This window comes from Myotis myotis, unplaced genomic scaffold (assembly GCF_014108235.1).
Source record: "Myotis myotis isolate mMyoMyo1 unplaced genomic scaffold, mMyoMyo1.p scaffold_m19_p_12, whole genome shotgun sequence".
NCBI classification, from domain to species: Eukaryota; Metazoa; Chordata; class Mammalia; order Chiroptera; family Vespertilionidae; genus Myotis; species Myotis myotis.
In genome coordinates, this window is record NW_023416316.1 from 32,296,726 (window position 1) to 32,316,387 (window position 19,662).

The 19,662-nt window shown below is 43.1% G+C and overlaps 1 protein-coding gene across 2 annotated transcripts in view; it reads left to right on the forward strand.

Annotated features, from left to right (window-relative positions):
• FRMD3 (FERM domain containing 3) overlaps window positions 1-19,662 on the forward strand; it is a 228,982-nt gene that overhangs the window by 154,275 nt on the left and 55,045 nt on the right. For both annotated transcript variants that reach the window (XM_036330724.1, XM_036330725.1), the window contains exons 5-6: window positions 4,500-4,597; window positions 10,594-10,717. In XM_036330724.1, the coding sequence (XP_036186617.1) occupies window positions 4,500-4,597; window positions 10,594-10,717 (222 nt within the window). The remainder of the gene's footprint in view (window positions 1-4,499; window positions 4,598-10,593; window positions 10,718-19,662) is intronic.

The window sequence follows — 19,662 nt, forward strand, 5'->3', positions numbered from 1 at the left end:
AATTGTCTCAGGATTTTTCAAACACTTGTCATGGGGAGTGTAATTAAGTGCACAGAAAAGCAGCAGTTATAAGGAGGAGGTACTCCCTGCAAACATCTGACAGTAGGGTGCTAAAAATAGATAGAAGATGACGGTCTTTAGGATATGGGCAAATTCATAGTGAGTGAAGCCCCGAGTGCCTATCTTCTGGATCTCAGCTTTTCTGGGAGGGAAGAGACCACTTGATAGAATGGACTGTTGGCCATCCTGCATTCCGCTCACTAAATGACTGACGGTGGGGCTGGCTTCCCTCTCCTGGTAGACTCTTCTCAGCCCACCTCTCTGAATATTCCGATTCTCAGGCCTCCCCCATGCTGAGGCCACATTCTGGGGGTTTTGCTTCCGTGAACAGCCTGGGCCAGTGCAGCTGATCAGGTCCCAGAGGGGCCTATTCAGTGGAGGGGGAAGAGCCATTCTGTGTTAAGTTCTTGATGAGGCTCTGATTTGGTGACCGCAGAAATCACTCTGCATAATTATCTCTCAGAATAACCTCCGCAGGTACGAATGCAACAGAGAAACAAGTGCCCTTAGCTGATCCTCATTTGCAGGGTATGTGCTGGGTTCTTGGATATGTAGCTTTCTCATTATCCGCGAATGCCTGGTAGAGCTTGACCATAGTGGCACTGAGGGCGCAGATGGTTTCTTCTCTATTATGAACTAGTACACAGTCATTCAGTGAGGGTTGGGGGCGGGGGCAGGGACAGGTGTGGAAAGGAGAAATACATAGGTAATGGACATTATAAGTGGTGGTTCAGATTTTGTAATCTGACCTGCTGTGTGTGTGTCTTTTTTAATTGAGTTAAAATTCATATAACATAAATTAATTTCACCATATCAAAGTGCACAATTCATTGGCATTAAGCACATTCACAATGTTAGGCAACCATCACCACTGGAGAGTTCCAGAACATTTTCTCACCACCCCAAAGGAAACACTGCACCTACTAGCAGCCAGTACTCAGTCTCCTCTCTTCCAGCCCCTGGAAACCACTAATCTACTTGCTGTCTCCATGGATTTACCTGTTCTAGACATTTCATGTAAATGGACTCGTGCCATATTTTGCCTGCTCATGGCTCAAAAATTTATTCATTTATTTGATAAGTTCTTCAGTTCCCACTTTTTCTATAGCCCAGGGAACAGGAGCTTCTGAGCTTCCAGAGAGAGAGAGAGAGAGAGAGAGAGAGAGAGAGAGAGAGAGAGAGAGAGAGAGAGAGAGAGACTTGTCCTGCTCTCTGGGTGGTGCTAACAGTATAATTAGGAAGAACCACCAGGGGCCCAAATGGCTCACTTTTGTCATTTATGTTCTCTATAATCTTGTGTGGAGGACAAAAATTGATAGTGTCATAATAGAAATCAACAATAGATCTTTTGTGGTTGGGAAAAGTCCCGTTTGAAAGTAAAAGAGAATAAAGTTTTAGCTAATAACTTGAGTTAAATCCCTCTCAATTAAATTTGCTAGCATTCACAGGCATTTGCTTGAACAGCTAAAGTCTGAGTAATGGAAAATTGTGAACATTTTTATGTCTCTGAAGGAAATTAAGATGATGCTCAGTCCTTGAACAGTGGAGATGAGCTTTTCTTAGTCATTATGGTCCTTAGTATTCAAAATGAATCTAAAAACTGTGCAATGCCCAGGCGCTTATGGTTTAAACCCTATCTTGAAAGAGTTAGGTTTTTCTTGTTTGAGAAATTATTTTATTGTAAGATTAATCTAAAATTTAAGATGAATTTAATATAGGAGATGTTAAGATCACATTTATGACCATGCTTATGGGTAAAGAAACACTGGGGGAAAGGGAAGATTTAAAAGAGGAAAACCATACAAATACACAAAAGACTTTTGAAATCATTTTTCATTCTCTAACTCTCCATTTATGCTGTCATCTTACAGTCCCCCCCCCTTTTTTTGGTAAATGCTGTATATGATTAGATATCATCAAAGTATATTGGTTTTAATGTTTTAGTCAGAACCATGTTTAAATTCAGGCCTGGGAGAGAAGCAATGTCATTAATGGGGGCACAATAATGGAGGCCCAGATCCTTTGGGTGCATAATCCCTTCATTCTGCAGATGTGATGCTAAAGGAAGAGGCATCATCATTATTATTTTAGTGGTTATTGTATTTAAATAATGAGCACCTGAGCCTGCAGCCATTTTGAAGGCTCAGTGGATTATGTTGAATCCACAGTAATCCATGATTATCTGTGGAGATGACGGATAGGAGCCAGCACCCAGGCTCCGATATTGTGAAAGCTGATTTCTTTCTTTCTCGGGAAGCTTTTGTCCAACTGGATTTCTAATTTACAGGATTAGAACCCAGACCTCTCATTCATCAGGAAATAGTTATTGGAAACTCTTTTTTAAGCTAAACTTATCACACAAAGTGGCAAGGACTGCTTTCTGTTCAGTGCACACGTTTAGCAGGTAGAAAAGAAACTTATGGCAGGTGGCCTGGTAGTTCACCTTCTTTTTTAAAAGAGGAAAGATTTGATCAATTTCTAGTACTTTGCAACCTTGCGGAGTGACGCCTCACACCAGCAGCACCACCTGGGAACTGGGACCCAGCAGTCTCTATTTTCATAGCCCTGCAGCATGTCAACATTTGAGAATCACTATTCTAAGGCAATTTGGATTTTCAAAAGTATTCATTTCTTTTGGCAAATATTACAGTGCACACTTAAATGGGTTTGATATGATCACAACCTTGTGCTACCATCACCACAATCTAATGCCAGAGTATTTTTATCACCTCAGTAGGAAACCCCATAGCCCGGTAGTCATTCCCTGGCAGCCACTAATCCACTTTCTGCCTCTAAAGATTTGCCTATTCAAGACATTTCATATAAATAGAACCATAATATGTAGTGTTCTGTGACTGGCTTCTTTGCACTTAGTGTCATATTTCCAAGGTTCATCCCTGTCGTGCATGAATCAGTACTTCATTCCTTATGTGGTTGAATCATATCCCATTGCATTCACGTGCCTTTTACCTTTTCATCAGTTGATGGGCATTGGGCTTTCCCACTTTTTAGCTACTCTGAATAATGCTGGTGTGTCCCTCTCCCCTGGCTGAATTGGGCGCAAGTGTATTTTTTTTTTCCTGTTTGGTGCCCCAGTAATTTTAAAAACAGAATTTGTTGCAACGTTTAAAATTCAAAGGGTTTTACTTTTTCAGTGAAAGAAATTCTAAACCTAAAGGAAGGTCTAAAGAGTGTATGATGAGCCATGGTTTTGAGGGCTAGTCCCAGAAGCAATGTCTCCTCGAGGGAATGAGATAATGCCCCCGGGGAATAGCAGTCTATTTTATACACTAGAATCAAAGGAGAAGACGTAGGAAAGGTTTGCATGAAATCCAACAGTTGCAGATGGAGGAGGCGAAAGGAAGCAAAGCAGGGAAATCTCTAGGATGGATAAAAAGTAAAACGGAGGGATACACGCTTCCTTTACATGGTGGGTGCAGGACAGTTCACCGTTAGCCTACATAATTTACAGAGGTACGTGGGTAAAGAGAATAATGAGGAATGTTGGCCTTGTTTCCCCCCTCACCAGTGTTTACCTCTGGAGGTCTGGAGAAGAGATCACTCTGACATTTTAAGTTTGTTATTCTAGATGCACAAAAACAATGGATCAAGGTAGAGTCTAATCTACCACATAGGCCTTGGAATGTGACCTCCCCCATAACCCGTTCAGTTAGGAGTTTCTTATGATCAGAACACCTCGTGTGGTCACTTTCAGTTACTGAGTTGTCATGTTTGCCAAGGGGTTCCCTTTTGGTTCACAATTTCTGAATCCATCTCCTGATTTCCTGAAAAGCTGGATGCATTTGGCCTGTTTTCTGTGCAGTAGCATCAGGCTGGAACTGTGTGGCGGCTGACCCCTTCATGGGGCCAGCGCTCTCCATTCTGCTTCCCTGGACCCCTTATGCCAGCTCCTTTTAGTCCTTATCAGGTTTGCCTGGCTCTGTAGGCATCTGAGTTTGCTGTCCCGGCAGAGGGGAGAGGACACTAAATAGGTGACAACTCCAGTTATGAATTAATTTGCTTTCTGGCCTCATAACAAAGTCATCTTGAGATGGATTGCTGTTGAGTCTGTGTCCTGGAGACTGGTTTCCGTGTACTGAGTTCATCCATTTCCTGACTTTCACGCAGAACGTGGGAAGCATGTACCGGTGGGTGTCATCCTGTGGGACCTCCTGCCAGGAACAGTGGCTGCTGACCCTCTGACTTTCCTTGGTCCTTCTCATGTCTCTTGGAAGAGGGCCAGCCCCCCAGCTTTGGAAGCTGCCACAGACACTGGGCTGTTCTCTGGATTCTGAGGGCCCCTCCGTTTTCTGTGCTGGCCCCCCAAGGGGCGGGCATGTCTCAGCCACTCCTGGGGCTGCGGAAGGCGCTGCTGATACAGGTGGATAGAACATGAGCAATCACTGACACTTAGGGGGACTCTTTCCTTTGTATTGCAGGTACCTTTTGTACCTGCAAATTAAGAGAGATATTTTCCACGGTCGACTACTCTGCTCCTTCTCAGATGCTGCCTACCTGGGTGCATGCATCATTCAAGGTAAGTTGAACTGGACTATAGAGATTTGGCTGCTCAGAGGTCCCCCTCCCCAACTCCCCCCCCGCCCTGTGCCTGTCCTGCTGGTGTCCATGGTTTGAGGCCAGGCAGGGCTGGGTACTCGGCACCAGAGCCCCTGGTCATCTTTCCTCTCAAGCCAGCAGGGTCTGGTGGAAGGTCGGGCTGTGGTGGTCACAGGGGCCTCTGCAAAAACAAAGGGTCCTCAAGGCCCATGGCAGAGCTCAGAATGTGGGACTTTATGAGAAGCCCTGAAGGATTGTGGGTATTCTATGCTCAGAGTGCCAAGTGCTGACCACCCGCTGTAGGGCTGAATGGGTACACCGAGGAGAAACTGTGTCCAGGAAGATAGATGTAAATTCAAACATTGGAGTGAAATGTCAGAACATATATACATATATGTATGCATTCATTCATTCATATGGGTACACATACACTGTATCTAATTCTTTAGCTTCTCCAGCCACGTAAGGTAGTGAGGAGAGGCCAGGCCCACAGTCTATTGTATGACTCAGGTGTTCTGTTCCCCTGGGCCAGTCGGGAGGCAGCTGGTGGCAGGGGATGTTCAGAAGGACTCAGGTGATCCAGCCATTTGTAGCATCAATGCTAATGACATGTTTATCGGAGAAGGGAAGGGAGGGAGGGGGAGAGAGACAGGGACCAAGTGAGCATGTCACCCTTATAAAGGGACTGGAACAACAATCCACAAAGTGGATCCTGACAGTCATCTGCTGATCACAATTCCAAGCTCCACTCACAGTTGGAGAGAGAGACCCATCCTTCTCCCGAGGTTGTGATAGGCAGAGCTGTCCCTGAGGGATGCTCTGTGCTGGGAAATGATCTTGTGAGGTGTGTGCCCTCTGGGAATTCTAAAGGATGCATCTGTGCTGATGCTCCCCTTCCCCGGGGAGCAAACTAGTGATGCTCAGCAGATTTTGGCAGAGGTGTTGACACCCTTGGGGATAGTCACATTTAAAGTCAGAACGACAGTGATACTGTGATGGGAAAGGTCCTTGTGTCTGCCCAGAGGTGGGACACGTGCTTCTGAAAGCCACCTCTCTTACATCCGAGCTAAGGAGGTGGAAACCCATAGTTCTCCCCCTTCCCTGTGAGGACGGCAAGTTCCTAGTCAGGGAGCACTGTGTTCTCTAAGGGAGACGTGGATCGATACTAATCCAAGCAGCAAACCCACATGTGAGGATTTCAGAACTCGGCTAGGCATGAGTGAATAATGGTCAATTCTCCAAGGGCAAACTCAATATGGGTCTGTAATGGGAGACACTCCATCCTTTTTATGTTTGAGATAAAGTCACAAAGGCTCCATCCAGATGATGGGGGCCCCTTTTGTTGTCGCAACGTATCCTCACTGACCACACACAGATGTTGTCGAGAGAGTAGAGTTGCAAATGGACTGCTGACCTCCAAAGGATTTTTCAGCTAAAAAAAAAAATGCAGTGGTGTCCATGGGCCATTTATAGCGAGTCCAGTAAAAGCAGATCCATAAAGTTCTGTGGTGCTGGAGCCATTCTTCAGCAGCTCTAGAGATCGTTACAAATGCAGATAAAGGTCTGCTTTGTAGGAACTGCTTATGCTTATGGAGAGCGATAGGGAAAGTAAAGGATTAGAAGGCGAGGCCATGTGACTTTTCATTGGCTTCTCATTTGCCAATGCTCTTTTTTTATTAATTTAAATTTTTTATTGTTGACACTATTGCAGATGTCCATCTTCCCCAGTCCCTCCCCGGGCCCTCCCCGCACTATTGTCTGTGTCCATGGGCTATGGATACATGTTCTTTAGCTAATCCCTTCACCTCCTTTAAACAGTCCGCCCCACAGCCTCTCCCCTCTGACATTTGTCAGTCTGTTCCATGTATCCGTGCCTCTGGTTCTATATTGTCCTTCTGTTTATTTTGTTCATTAGATTCCACATGTTAGTAAGATCACATGGTGTTTGTCTTTCCCTGATTGGTTTATTTTACTTGCCAGCACTGTTTGACGGAGCATGCGTTTAGCTTCTGTATATTCTGAGGGTATAAAAACCAGGCAGCCTCCCCGAGTTTTGCCACTTGTACGTACTGAACACAATGGGCATATTCAGTACATGCCACACATTTTCTTTCATGTTAAAGACAAATTACAAAGCAAACACACAGGACCCTAGGGACCTAGTTCCATTCCTTCTCAGTAAAAATATCTTTCCTGTTCCTTCTATGGAATAGCAACAGGGCAGGATTCTTGTTCTTATCTCCCCTGCCTGGTGTGTTTAACGCCTGCAGGTCTGTGGCTCCTACTAAAAATTCAGACCTCAGTTCAGATGTCACTTCCTCTGAGAAGTCTTCCTGGACTACTGAAGTAGCCTCCCTCCTGCCCATCATTACATCATCCTTTCTCATACCCATTTTGCTGTCTTTTAAGCACTTAGATCTGAAGTGACCCTGTTAAGTTGTTTTGGAGTTTTTTATGCATCCCCTTTACATGAGGGTCTCTGGGTGGATTTTTCACTGTAGGACCCCTGTGTTGGGCGCACAGTAGGTTCTCCACTAAATATGTTACGTAAAGCAGGGCACTTGACTAATTGTACCAATATCAGCTTTCTTCTTCTTCTTGGGAAAGAGTGGTTGGTTCCCTACCTCATTCACTTATTTGTTTTTGTGTTCTCTGAACATTTATAGAACAGCTGCTAGGTGGCAGGCAGTGTAACACAAAGTCCCTGGGGGTGAGGTGGGAGGAGACAGACAAGTAAACAGACAGTTGTGATATGTGTTAATGGCTAAATAGAAAGACACACATCTCCCTGCTATGACCTCAGCTGGGCCCCAGTCCAGCAAGGGCAGACAGGGAAGGCTCCTGAAGAAGTTGACCCTGACGCTGTAACATCCTGCATCTCAAGTTCTTTTGCCATGAGTCCTCTCCACACCAGGGAAACGCCATTGTTGGGCTTGTTCTGTCTATTTGCTATCACCCGATCGCGCTGATCTGCTCCAACTCTGTCTTTTTTCAGACCATTAATTCTCTTAAAAAATGACCTAAGACCTGTTTCAGCCATCCGATGTGTTGTATATCATTTGTCACAACTTGACCCTCAAGGTCTGTGTAGAAGAGAGAACCATAGGCTGTTTACCCAACTCCTCTTGGTATGGAAAGCAAAATTTGAAGAGTTAGAAACTCTTAATCGCTTATAAACTGCCTTTTGCTTCAGGTGAAGTCAGAGTTAAAGACAAGCTGTCAGGGACAGGAAAGCAGGGAAGCGTTGGTGTTTACCTGGTCAGCTCCCTGTGGTGAGGGAGGTGTTGGAGTTTACCTGGTCAGCACCTTGTGCAGTTTCCATGGCATTTCTTCTTTTAGTTTTCACACATTTTCCAGGCTACTTGTTGGCTGTGTTGAGTCCACTGTTTCTCACAAGTTTTCCTGGAGAGAGAAGGACCCCCCACAAACAGTGCACTCCTGAAACAACCACTATGCAAGCTGGCATTTGCACTGAAGACCCAGTTTCATATCAGTGGCCCATTCCCTATGGAAAATGGCTGCATTGGGTTATACCAGTTCCTAAATTTTAGGCCTATAGCGAGCTCACAGGAGTCTGTATGTGTGGGTGTGTTTCTTTTGAAACTATGTTAGTTAATCATTAGTTTATGACCCATTCTTATCATTGATCCCTTTGGGCCTCTTATGTTTGATTGACTGATTAACCTTTTCCATTATTTTCCATTTCCATTCCCAGCGACAGTAACCAGGTTCATACATCTTTGACTTTGCATACAACCTTATAAAATGATTAGTATTATTTAGTATATATGCACCTTAAAGTTTTGAAATGAGACTCAAATTAAATGAGACTGTAGAACTCATTTTATTTCTTTTTATGCTCAGAATACTGTTTGGGGAGACTATGTTGCTGGGAATACATCTATTTTGTTGCTTTTAAAAGCTACAGGTATCCAGAAGGGTGTATCATCCTTATTTTACTTATTGTTCCCACTGACAGTGAACACTCAAGTTGCCATCATATTCTTTTTTTGCACCCAGAGTTTTTCTAGAATATATGCCCTGAAGTGGGATAGCTGGGTAATAAATTTGACTAAATACTCCCAGCTGGTCTGTAAAAGAACTACATGTATCAAGAATCTTTCAGAAGTGTACGAGTATTTGCATTTCCTCATATCTCTGCCAGCATATAAAATTGCCCGACTTCCTAAAATTTTTGTTACTCCTACAGGTGTAAAATGATACCTAGTTGTTTTGGTTTGCATGGCTCTGATTATGGATGAGTTTGAGCATGTCTCCATATACTCACCCTTTGGGTTTCCCCTATTGTGAACTGGCTGTTTGTATCCTTTAGCCAATTTCCTGTTAGTCTTCCTGCCCATTTTCTCATTGATTTGTAGGGATTTCTTCTTTATTCTAGATATTAGCCCTTGTTAGCATTCAATTTTGCAAATATATTCTTTCAACTTGTCATCTATTATTTTGACTATGATGTCCTTTAATGGGTAGAAATACTAAAAATGTTGATACAATCAAATTAATCAATTTCCCACCAATGGTTGATGGTATTTTGGGTCTTATTTTAAAAGTTCTTCCTCATGTGGTAGACATTTTAGGTTGTTTTAAGAACTCTGTAATTTGAATCCTATTAAGAAGCTCTAATGAGCTTAGCTTTCCTCCCAGCTTTGTCCTACAGTCATTAGATGATTCAACAATGAAGGGACAGGATACAAAATACAGAGTTGTATGTGATTTTGCAGACGTGCTCAAGGCATCTTGGTTTTTAAAAATCTATTTCAAAGTCATGTAGGTGATCAAGTTTTCTAATACAATTTCCCCACCATCTTTGGTCTACTTTCTGGGCCATTTTGCCTGAGACACTTGCCCTTCCTTGCTCATTCCGTATCAAACTCATGGGATCAGTAAATATATTCCCTGCCAGAGCATCACCTTTGCTGCTCCAGGCTATAGTCCGTGCACATCAGGTCCATCCTCTTCTAGACCCTCAGGGTGCTCAGGGAGGTGCAGGCATTTCTTTTTATCCTTAAAGACCCTCTGCAGGTGCCCTCCGTTAGGATCCAGCAACAGCCTTAATCTGGTATGCTCATCCATACTTTGAGACACACTCTTTAAGAGCAATCCATTTCTTTTTACGTGCAATCCTCTTGGGTGCCTTCATCTTGTGACTTGTCATTGAATGAGCCACACCTACACACGTATCAGAGCAGGCAGCTCCAGCCAGCGGACTCCTGGACTCAGGGAAAGTTGGCTCTGAGAGGAACCATGAGGGACTGTTCAGTGGTTTTCAGTGAGAGGTGGCACACCACCTCCTACCCCGGGGGCATTTGGAAATATTGGGGGAAGCATTTTTGGCCATCACAACGACTGCCTGTGTCACTAGCACTTAGTACCTGAAGGGTAGGGATGCTAAATGTCCTACTATGCCTTGGGAGGTCTAACAAAGAATTGTTTAGCCTGCATTTTGCCCCATTGAGAAACAATGACTCAAATCCATTTATTGTGTAGATCAGGGATGGCGAACCTATGACACGCGGGTCAGAGGTGACATGCAAACTCATTTTTTTGGTTGATTTTTCTTTGTTAAATGGCATTTAAATATATAAAATAAATATCAAAAAATATAAGTCTTTGTTTTACTATGGTTGCAAATATCAAAAAATTTCTATATGCGACACGGCACCAGAGTTAAGTTAGGGTTTTTCAAAATGCTGACACACCGAGCTCAAAAGGTTCGCCATCACTGGTGTAGATAAAGAAATGAGACTCAGAGAGGTTGGCGAGTGCCCAAGCTCACACAGCTAGATCTGAACTAGAATATAAGCTTCCAGACACTTAGGCTGTGGTCTGTCTATGGATACAAGTGCATTTCATTGGGTGAGCTTATTCCAAGCTCTTCTTGTGGGTGCAGGAGCCATCCCATGTGCACCCTGTGGTTGTTTTTAATCTTTTTCTCTCTCTACATTTTACTGCTTACAGCTGAGCTCGGTGATTACGATCCTGATGAGCATCCTGAGAATTACATCAGTGAGTTTGAGATTTTCCCTAAGCAGTCACAGAAGCTGGAAAGAAAAATGGCAGAAATCCATAAAAGCGAACTCAGGTAATAGGGGTAGACGTTTGTAAACATGGTAGAGGTGCGAAAGCATTCTTACCGTGGGGAATGTGGAAGCCGTGTTGTGAAGTGAGGATGTCTGTAATGTATGGGCAGACTGTTTCAGGTGTCAGAGCAGTATTTCTGGGCACTGTCAAGCTCCTCTATTAATAACAATCGCAATAGTGTGGGGTCCCCTGGGTGGCTGTTTATGAACCATCAGCAGTTATTAGAGCCATATATTTTCTTACGGGTTTTAGCCACCCTGAGTTTCTGAAAATAAAATGTAGGGTAAATCAGTAATTTTTTTTTTTTTTTTTTTTTTGCGGTTTCCACTACCTCTCCCCTTCCTGTGGTCATTGCTGGAAGCTTTGACTCCATGTAGAGTAGAATCCCTTGAGAGGGTTTCATTTGCTGAGCTGCTCTCAGGGCGACAGATTCAGTGTCCTCTCCTCTTTTCCTTGTCTGTGATGCTCCAGAACAAGTGCTCAGCAGGGTAGTAATGGCAGGAGTAGCAAAATCACATATAGTATCCTCTGTGTCCGACACTCTTCTAAATAGTTGCACGTATCAACTCATGTAATCTTCACAACAACCTAGGAGATAGGCGCCATGGTTGTTCCCATTTTATAGACGAGGGAGTTTTACAGGGAGATTAAGTATCTGACTCAAGATCACACAGCTAGCAAGTGTCAGAGGCGGGATTGGAACCTAGGCTGCCTGGCTCCAGAGTCTGTGCTTGTAAGCTTTGTGTGATGCTTCCGCTTAGCATAGGCTACCAGGGGTGAAGTGTAGCAAGTGTAGGAGTCATTGGCAATTTTGAATTCAGGTAACTCAGTTTTTCTAGTCTGTAACTAGAATTCAGGTCCATGCACGTCACAGAAATATTTGTTATGATAATCATAGCAAGCTTGGGCTGTGCTATGACAAGTATTGATGAAGAGCTGCAAGAGCTGAGAGGCTTCTATCTTCTGGATCTCTGGTAATTATTAAAAAAAAAAAAAAACAACCTTAGTGTCACTGGTTTATGAATTCTGGAACAAACTATTGTCCCCTGTGAGGGAGTGCTGGAGCTCCCTACTTTGTGCTGGCACTCCCCCTTCTGGTGAGTCTGAGAAGAGCATATATGTGGGCATTAAGGTGGCAGCATATTTCCCCTCAGAAAACATGACCTTTGTTCTTAGAGATAAAGATGATTAGATCTAAAAAAAATCGTGCCAATTGAAGAAAGCAACATATCTTCTCTATTGGTGATTTAGAGTATTGTTTCCTAATGCAAAGCTTTGCTGAAAACATATGACACTCTGACTACTTTTGACATTTTGAGGATAAGCGTGCTCAAGGTAAAAATAAAGTTCCAATATCCAGTTGATGGGTATGTGGCCAGCAGTGTCTGGTGAGCACAGGGTAAGACCCTTTGGATAAAGGACTCACACAGTGTGTGGATTGGTAGGAGATGGAATGGAAAGGTCCGTTGTAATCAGAATTTGCAAGGCCTTCAGTGCTTGGAACATATGGTAATTACAAACATTTATTGAGCACTTACTGGGTGACCAAACCCGTGCTAAGAGTCTTATTTGTATTACCCCACTCAACCTCTATGCGGTAGGTGCTCTTGCTGTTCCCAGTCCAAGGTGAAGAGAGCATACCCTGGAGTCTCTAAAGGACTTGCCTTGTTGGCAGCAGTCAGGACTTGAGCCTTGCTGTTAGCTGAAACTAACACACATGTGCTGAGCAGGCGTAAAGCCACCAGGTGGTTTAACTAGTGGTTTGGCAGCCATGCTGGTTTTCCACAGCGATCACCATGGCACTGGCATCAGAGGCTGAGACTGTGGGCAGGAGGACCAGTTAGTCATTCCTGCTGTCCAGGCAAGAGATGTCATGGACCTGAAAAAGAACAGGCGTAGAGAACATTGAAGGGTGTCTCAAGAGTCATTGCAGAAAGACTTAGCGACCCACTGGATTTCGTGAGTGAATGACTGAATCAAGGTGCTGGATTGTTTTTTATAACCAGGAAGCTGCAGATTGGCCCTTGTGCCAGCATCTGAATTTGTTGATAACCCTGAAAGTGGTCATCGTGCACCTAGGGAACACAGGGGGTCACCAATCAACCATGGTTTACTAGATCTCAGAAGTAAATGCCACCACTCGATCAAAACTGCCGTTCTGTGTCACTACACATTTGTCACATCCACACGTGAACCTTTGTAAAGAAGTGAAAGTTGTGTGTCCGAGGGATGAAATAACTAGAAACCATGCGGCACTGCAAGGAGAGCTGCAGAGGGTGCTTTCCTATGCGTTTTGCTAATAACCAAGTAGCCCTGCATTTCCTGCAGCATCGGTGCAGCAGAGTGCTTTTAGGTTTGGATGGGGAGATAGGACTAGAATAAGCTGATGGTGCCGGGGGCGGGGGGGTGGAGGTGGGAAGGGGTACTTTCTAGAATTGGTTGGAACCCTGCTGTAAAGACTCAGGTCACTCTGGGGGTTCAGCAAGCCCTTTGTAGGTGGTAAAAATGTCGATCTCATGTGGGAATTGGGTTGCTCTGCCAACCTGACAGTGTCAGGAAGGAGTTGCAAATGGAAGAGAGCATTACGAGCCTGTATCAAGGTGTCACCATCTTATTCTCCAAGGTTGTCACAGCACCCATGACCCCACACACAGCAAATGGGTAATGTGTGATCATTGATCTGTTGTTACAGAAACTTTCTAAGAGCATCCAGTTGGCCTTTGTTGGGGGTTGAGTGCTCCCCAAAAATAACCTCCTGTCTTCTACTTGATTTCTGAACCAGTTGAGTAAAGGAGATGGTAATAGAGACACTCAGACATGAGCAGAAATGATGATTTACAGTGAAATATTTTTTACCTGTGGGGTTTTACAACCTTCTGCAGCCTTTTTTACTTGATTAGACTCAGTCTCCTTCTGTGTTCTCTGAGGAAGGGGTAAGAGCTGCGAATCTTGGGAGAAAATTAATCAGGGAGTAAGGAGAACCCTCCCCCCTCCCCAGGAGGCTACCCACTGCTAGAAGTTAGAACAAAGATGGCTTGAGAGGCACGAATAAGAGGCTCCTGTAGGGGAAGAGAGTGTGAAAGAGTGACTCCTTGGAATTTTGAGGGGCTTGGAAATAGAAGATCAAGATTTTACTAAGAGTTCCCATGCACTGAGTGCTCTGACTCCTTTTATTTTTGAGTGAAAAGCGAAATGCATGGCCGGGTCTACTTCATTAAATGTGCCGTATCCTTGACTGAACAGGAGGGTCAGAATGAGAAGTCATAGTTTTGCAAATATAATAACATAATTTATTGATCATCTCTGTGTCAGTCAAGAAAAGCTAGATATTGCTGGGGAAACAACCCCTAAAGCTCAAAAGGTTTAGAACAAAAAAGACATTTCTTTCTCTTGTGTGTTCACCAGATGTTGAATTTGCCAGTTGTAGAGCCAGAGGGAAGAGGGATCTGGAAGCTGTTGCTTCAGATTGGAGGTGATACATGTCCCTTCTACTTAACTACTATAGTCACATGGCCCTACCCAAGAGCAAGGAACTGCAATTATATGAGTTGTCCAGAAGGTGAAAACTGGAAACAGCTGGTAAATAGCTTAGTGGCCTTCACAATATCATTAACTAATAGTTTTTAAAAATAGACTTTATTTTTTAGAGCAGTTTTAGATTCATAGCAAAATTCAGTGGAAGGCACAGAGATTTCATTTCCCCTAGACCCTCTGTGTAGCCTCCCCCAGTATCAACGTTCTCCCACCAGAATGGTACATTTGTTACAACTGATGAACCTACAGGGACACATCATTATCACCCAGAGTCCATAGTTTACCTTAGGGTTCACTCCTGATGTTGTATATTCTATGGGTTTGGACAATAGTATAATTACATGCATCTACCAATATCGTATCGTACAGAATACTTTCGCTGCCCTAAAAATCCTCTGTGATTTGCTTATTCATCATTCTCCACCCTCACCAAGCCCTGACAACCAGTGATATTTTTACTATCTCCATAGTTTTGCCTTTTTCAAAATGTTGTACAGTTGGGTCCATACAGATTGACTCTTTCACGTAGGTAACATGCATTTAAGATTCCTACATGGCTTTTCATTGATAGCTCATTTTACTGCTGCGTAATATTCAATTGTCTGGATGTAGCACATTTTTTGTCCATTCACCATCCTGAAGGACATCTTGTTTGCTCCTAGGTTTTTGGATTAGCTTCAGACATAGGTCCTTGGCCATTATAAACATCTATGTGCAGGCTTTTGTGTGGGCATATATATCCATCTCCTTTGGGCAAATACCATACCAAGGATAACAATTTCTGGATTATATAGAGCATATTTTGTAAGAAACTACCAAACTGTCTTCTAAAGTGGCTGTACCATTTTGCATTCTCACCTGCAATGAATGAGAGTTTCTATTGCTCCACATCTTTGTCAGCATTTGGTGTTTTCAGTGTTCTGAATTTGGGCTATTTTAACAGGTGTATATAATAGAGTTTTATGTAGAAAGATTTTATAGAGGCAGCTTTGGGCCTTTTAATATACTATCCTGTGAGCTAGACAATGAGGGAGATGTGTGATTCACATTATTGAATAGATGTCAGTAAAATCCACTGAGGCTGAATAATTCTAGATCGGGGTGGTTAATAAGGTTTTTTGGGGGCTATATGGCCTTTATTGCAGCTATTCAGTTCTGCTTTTGTAGAGCAAAAAAAGACATAGACAATACATAAATAAGTGGGCTATGATTCAGTAAAACTTTACTGACAAAACAGATGGTGGGCCAGATTTGACCCATGGGTTCTAGTTTGCTGACTTCTGTTCCAAACTCATGGCAGAGCAGGTCTAGTATTCACAAAGTTCAGTTGGTGGTAAAGTGGTTTTGAGGAAGAAACCATTTATCCCTGGTTTCACTCTCCATAGTTTCAGTTTCCCACAGTCAATCAAGGTCAAAAATATTAAATGGAAAATTTCAGAAATAAACAATTCATAAGTTTTAAATTGCATTCTATTCTGAATAGTGTGATGAAATCCCATGCTGTACTGCTCTGTCCCCAGGGATGTGAATCATCCCTTTATCTAGGGTATCACCTAACATCATCACGAGAAGATGGGTGAGTGGAGTACATAAGCTATTGTGTGTGTGTGTGTGTGTGTGAGAGAGAGAGAGAGAGAGAGAGAGAGAGAGAGAGAGAGAGAGAGAGAGAGAGAGAGAGAGAGAGAGAGAGAGAGAGAGAGAGAGAGAGAGAGAGAGAGAAAGGGAGAGAGAGCCCTAGCCAGTTTAACTCAATGGATAGAGCGTCAGCCTGCAGACTGAAGGGTCCCGGATTTGATCCTGGTCAAGGGCACATGCTGCAGGAGGCAGCTGATCAATGATTCTCCCTCATCGTTGATAATTCTATCTTTCTCTCCTTCTCCCTTCCTCTCTGAAATCAATAAAAACATATTTAAAAAAAAAGAAAGGGAGAGGGAAAGTGAGAGGGAAAGGGAAAGGAAGGAGATCAGATTCATATAAGTTTTATTACAGTATATTGTTATAATTGTTCTTTTTAATTATGTTATTGTGAATCTCTTACTGTGCATAATTTATAAATTAAACTTTATTATAGGTATGTATAAGAAAAAGAGTACTATGTAAAGGGTTTGGTACTGTCCATGGTTTCAGGCATCTACTGGGGTTTTTAGAACAAATTCCCCATAGATAAGGGGGGATTTCTCTATATTCTTTACCCTTAAAGAGCAGAAAAATCATCCAGTTATCCACCACCACAGTGCTCTGATGCCGTAAGGTTTGTGCTGGAAGGAATAGTGACACTGAGTGTGTTTTACAGTCATTACCTCTTTTTATTTCACAAAACTCACATTTCCTGTAAATCATATGCTGTGGCTTCCTGGCAAGGATTTATAGTTTCTAGAAATAAGTGCCCTGCTATGATGAATACCTTCCACCTATGCTTCTGATGAATAGATCACAAGGGCCTCCTTAGGAAATGTTTTTGTGCAGTTTTGAGAAGAGTGTTTATTGTGTAAAAGGAAGAAGGGCAATATCAGATTACTTTATAGCTCTAATCTTTCTTAAAATGTGCTTTCCCTCTGTCATCTCTCCACCACCCCCCCCCCCCCCCCCCCCCCGCCATGTCTCATTCCAAAACCCCAGAATCTCTCTCCCTGGTAGGTTATCAAATCCATTTCCATTCTCTGTTGTTACTTGTTATAACACCCTGGTTAGGAATGCGAAGACAACGATTTGGCATTGAATACTCCTCCTATAAAAACTAAATCCCCGCATTATGTGAACCATACTCTGACCAGATGTATGCTTTTTGGGCCAAATAATACCTTTAAAAAATGGAACCATTTTTCCCTAACCAGTTTGGCTCAGAGGATAGAGCATCAGCCTGCGGACTCAAGGGTCCTGGGTTTGATTCCAGTCAAGGGCATGTATCTTGGTTGCGGGCACATCCCCTGTTTCTAACTCTCTATCTCTCTCCCTTCCTCTCTGTAAAAAATCAATATAGAGCGTCATTTGTTTATTTTTAAACAAATATATATATTTGTTTAAAAAAATGGAACCATTTTACATAAGTTCCAGCTTACTTGCAATTGGGTGATTTGGTAACACTAGGTCCTGACCCTTGTGTGGTACACTCAGCTAGAGCTAAGTAGCAGGGCCCTTTAAAAGAATAATTTGCTCTTTGAATCACCATCATCCATATTTAGCCAATTCACTTTCTGTCTCCATTGGTATTGAGTTTGCAACCACCTTCTCTTACCAATAAGGAAAGAGAGGTCTCAGGGATTAACTTATCCAAGGCTACACAATTCTGAAGGAGCAGACCTGGACCTGAAACCTGAGTTCTCCTGTACAGTGCTCTGATATCTTTCTAAGTTGCTGCTCTCCAACTAGTCTTGTCCTTGCCAAGCTCCAGTGCATCATCACTGTCTTTCTCATAGCGTGGCATTTGCCCCAATTTGTAGGGTTCTATCTAATTCTCTGCATAGAAATGGTCCCTAATGGTTCTCAAGGAGTTTGTAAGAGATAATGTTCCTCTCTTAGTAAAGAATCAGAGAGATGGGAGACTGGGGGCTCCTCACTTCCACTTAGGATGTAGAAAAGCATGAGACATTGATCTCCCTCCAACCAAGATAGCATCAACAAACTACATAAACTACAAAAAATTGTATTTGTAAAACCTATCTGATTGCTGAGGATACAAAGAAGTCCAAATGTACTACAATCCAGACCATCCTTCTGAGGAGAGTGGAGATCTACAGTTGCTTTCACTTTTGGACGTGTGGGAGGAAGAGGAATTGGCCGGGAGTGGGCTGACTTGACTGATAGGGACCCCAAAGAATCCAGTTATAGAGTGAGTTGCACTTTCCTACCACCATTTGGCCCCAGCCTTCACTGGGTGAAGAGGGGCCGTGTGCTGAAGTTGGACAGGACAGGAGAGCTGAATGAAATCCCTCTGAGACACTCCAGACCTTCGGCCAGGGCTGGGCAGCTCTTGCCAATGGTGGGGACAGGACCACAGGGAGGAAAAAAGATCAAAGTGCAGAGAGCCAGGGGTGATACGAAAGAGCAAAAGAGATGCTCTGCAGCTCAAAAAGTTGACAGGCCATGAAATTTAGAGAGTTGTACGGAGTCTCATGGGTGCTAAGATCTCAAGCCCTGCCACAGGGCCAGTCCTGAGATCACTCAAACATTTGAAGTCAGTAGTGAGCAAAATCTAATTGAAGTTGCAACCAAGTTGCAGCAAAGGCCAACCTAACTCAAGTTGAGAATACTGCTTTGCGGTAGAATTGTTTTCTACCCAAGAGTTGAATTGTGGAGCTCATAGACCCAGATGGATCAGATGGAGTCAAATCCACCCCCTTCCCTGCCAAATGTGCCCCAAGCAGTGCAGGTCATTCCCGGCAAGATCCACACCTCATTCCACAACTAATGTCCACTAATAATTTGCATTCATTTTGGGGACACTGTGTGTTTTGGTACTCAGTGTAATGGAATGCTAAAGGCAGATCAATGGGAGAGAGAGAGTGGTCTTCTTTGGCAAAAAGTACTCAAGATGGGCAGAAGGGAGCTGTATAGTTAAATACATAATGACTTGACCTCACCTAATTTATCATAGAAGCATATCTTCAGAGAATTGTTAGTTCTTAAAAAATAATTCAACTAATCACTGTTTTTGTTTCTAAATGTCTCATTAGAGACACTATTAACCTCAGAACAGTTCCTGATGCACGATTTAAAGGCTAGAAAATCATTATTTTCCATTATCCAACAGACTTTATGCCAGAAACAAATGTCCAGCGAGGGATTTGAGGGAATAAAACAAAGCATTTCTGTTTCATTGATCTTAGCGTCTTCCTGAAAACCCGATCATTAAATGTGTTCTTCCTCAGTGAGTGTGGGGGACACAAGAGTTTCTAGTGCTATTGGGTGTCCACCTTCCCTCCTTCGGCTTTGAACCCCCTTCTCTGAACATTTGTAGTTGGCCTTTCTCTGTGTATGACTTTTTAGATTAAATCTTTTAAATGCTTAGCCGACGGAGATCTGCAGGCAAATCCAAAGCAAACAATAATGATTTGAGGACTTTTATTTTAAAGAGGGGTCTTTGTTTTGCAAATCTCAGCGTGCTTCCTGACATTTCCCCCAATGTCATATTTCTATCACTCATGGCAGGGCTGAGGAGAACAGATGCTCTGTGCCAGGCTCTACTGTAGCTGTTATATCTGTTAATGGCTTAATCTTTACCAAATCTTGGAGGTAGGTTCTATTTCTATGTTGATCTTATGGACTCAAAGAGACATAACTTCAGTTCCTAGATTAGGGTTCAGCGAACTTTTTTTGCTCTAGGCCATTTAGTAAATATTTTAGGTTTTGCAGGACATATAGTGTCTGTTGCCACTACTCAGTTTTGCCATTATAGCATGACAGCACCCTTAG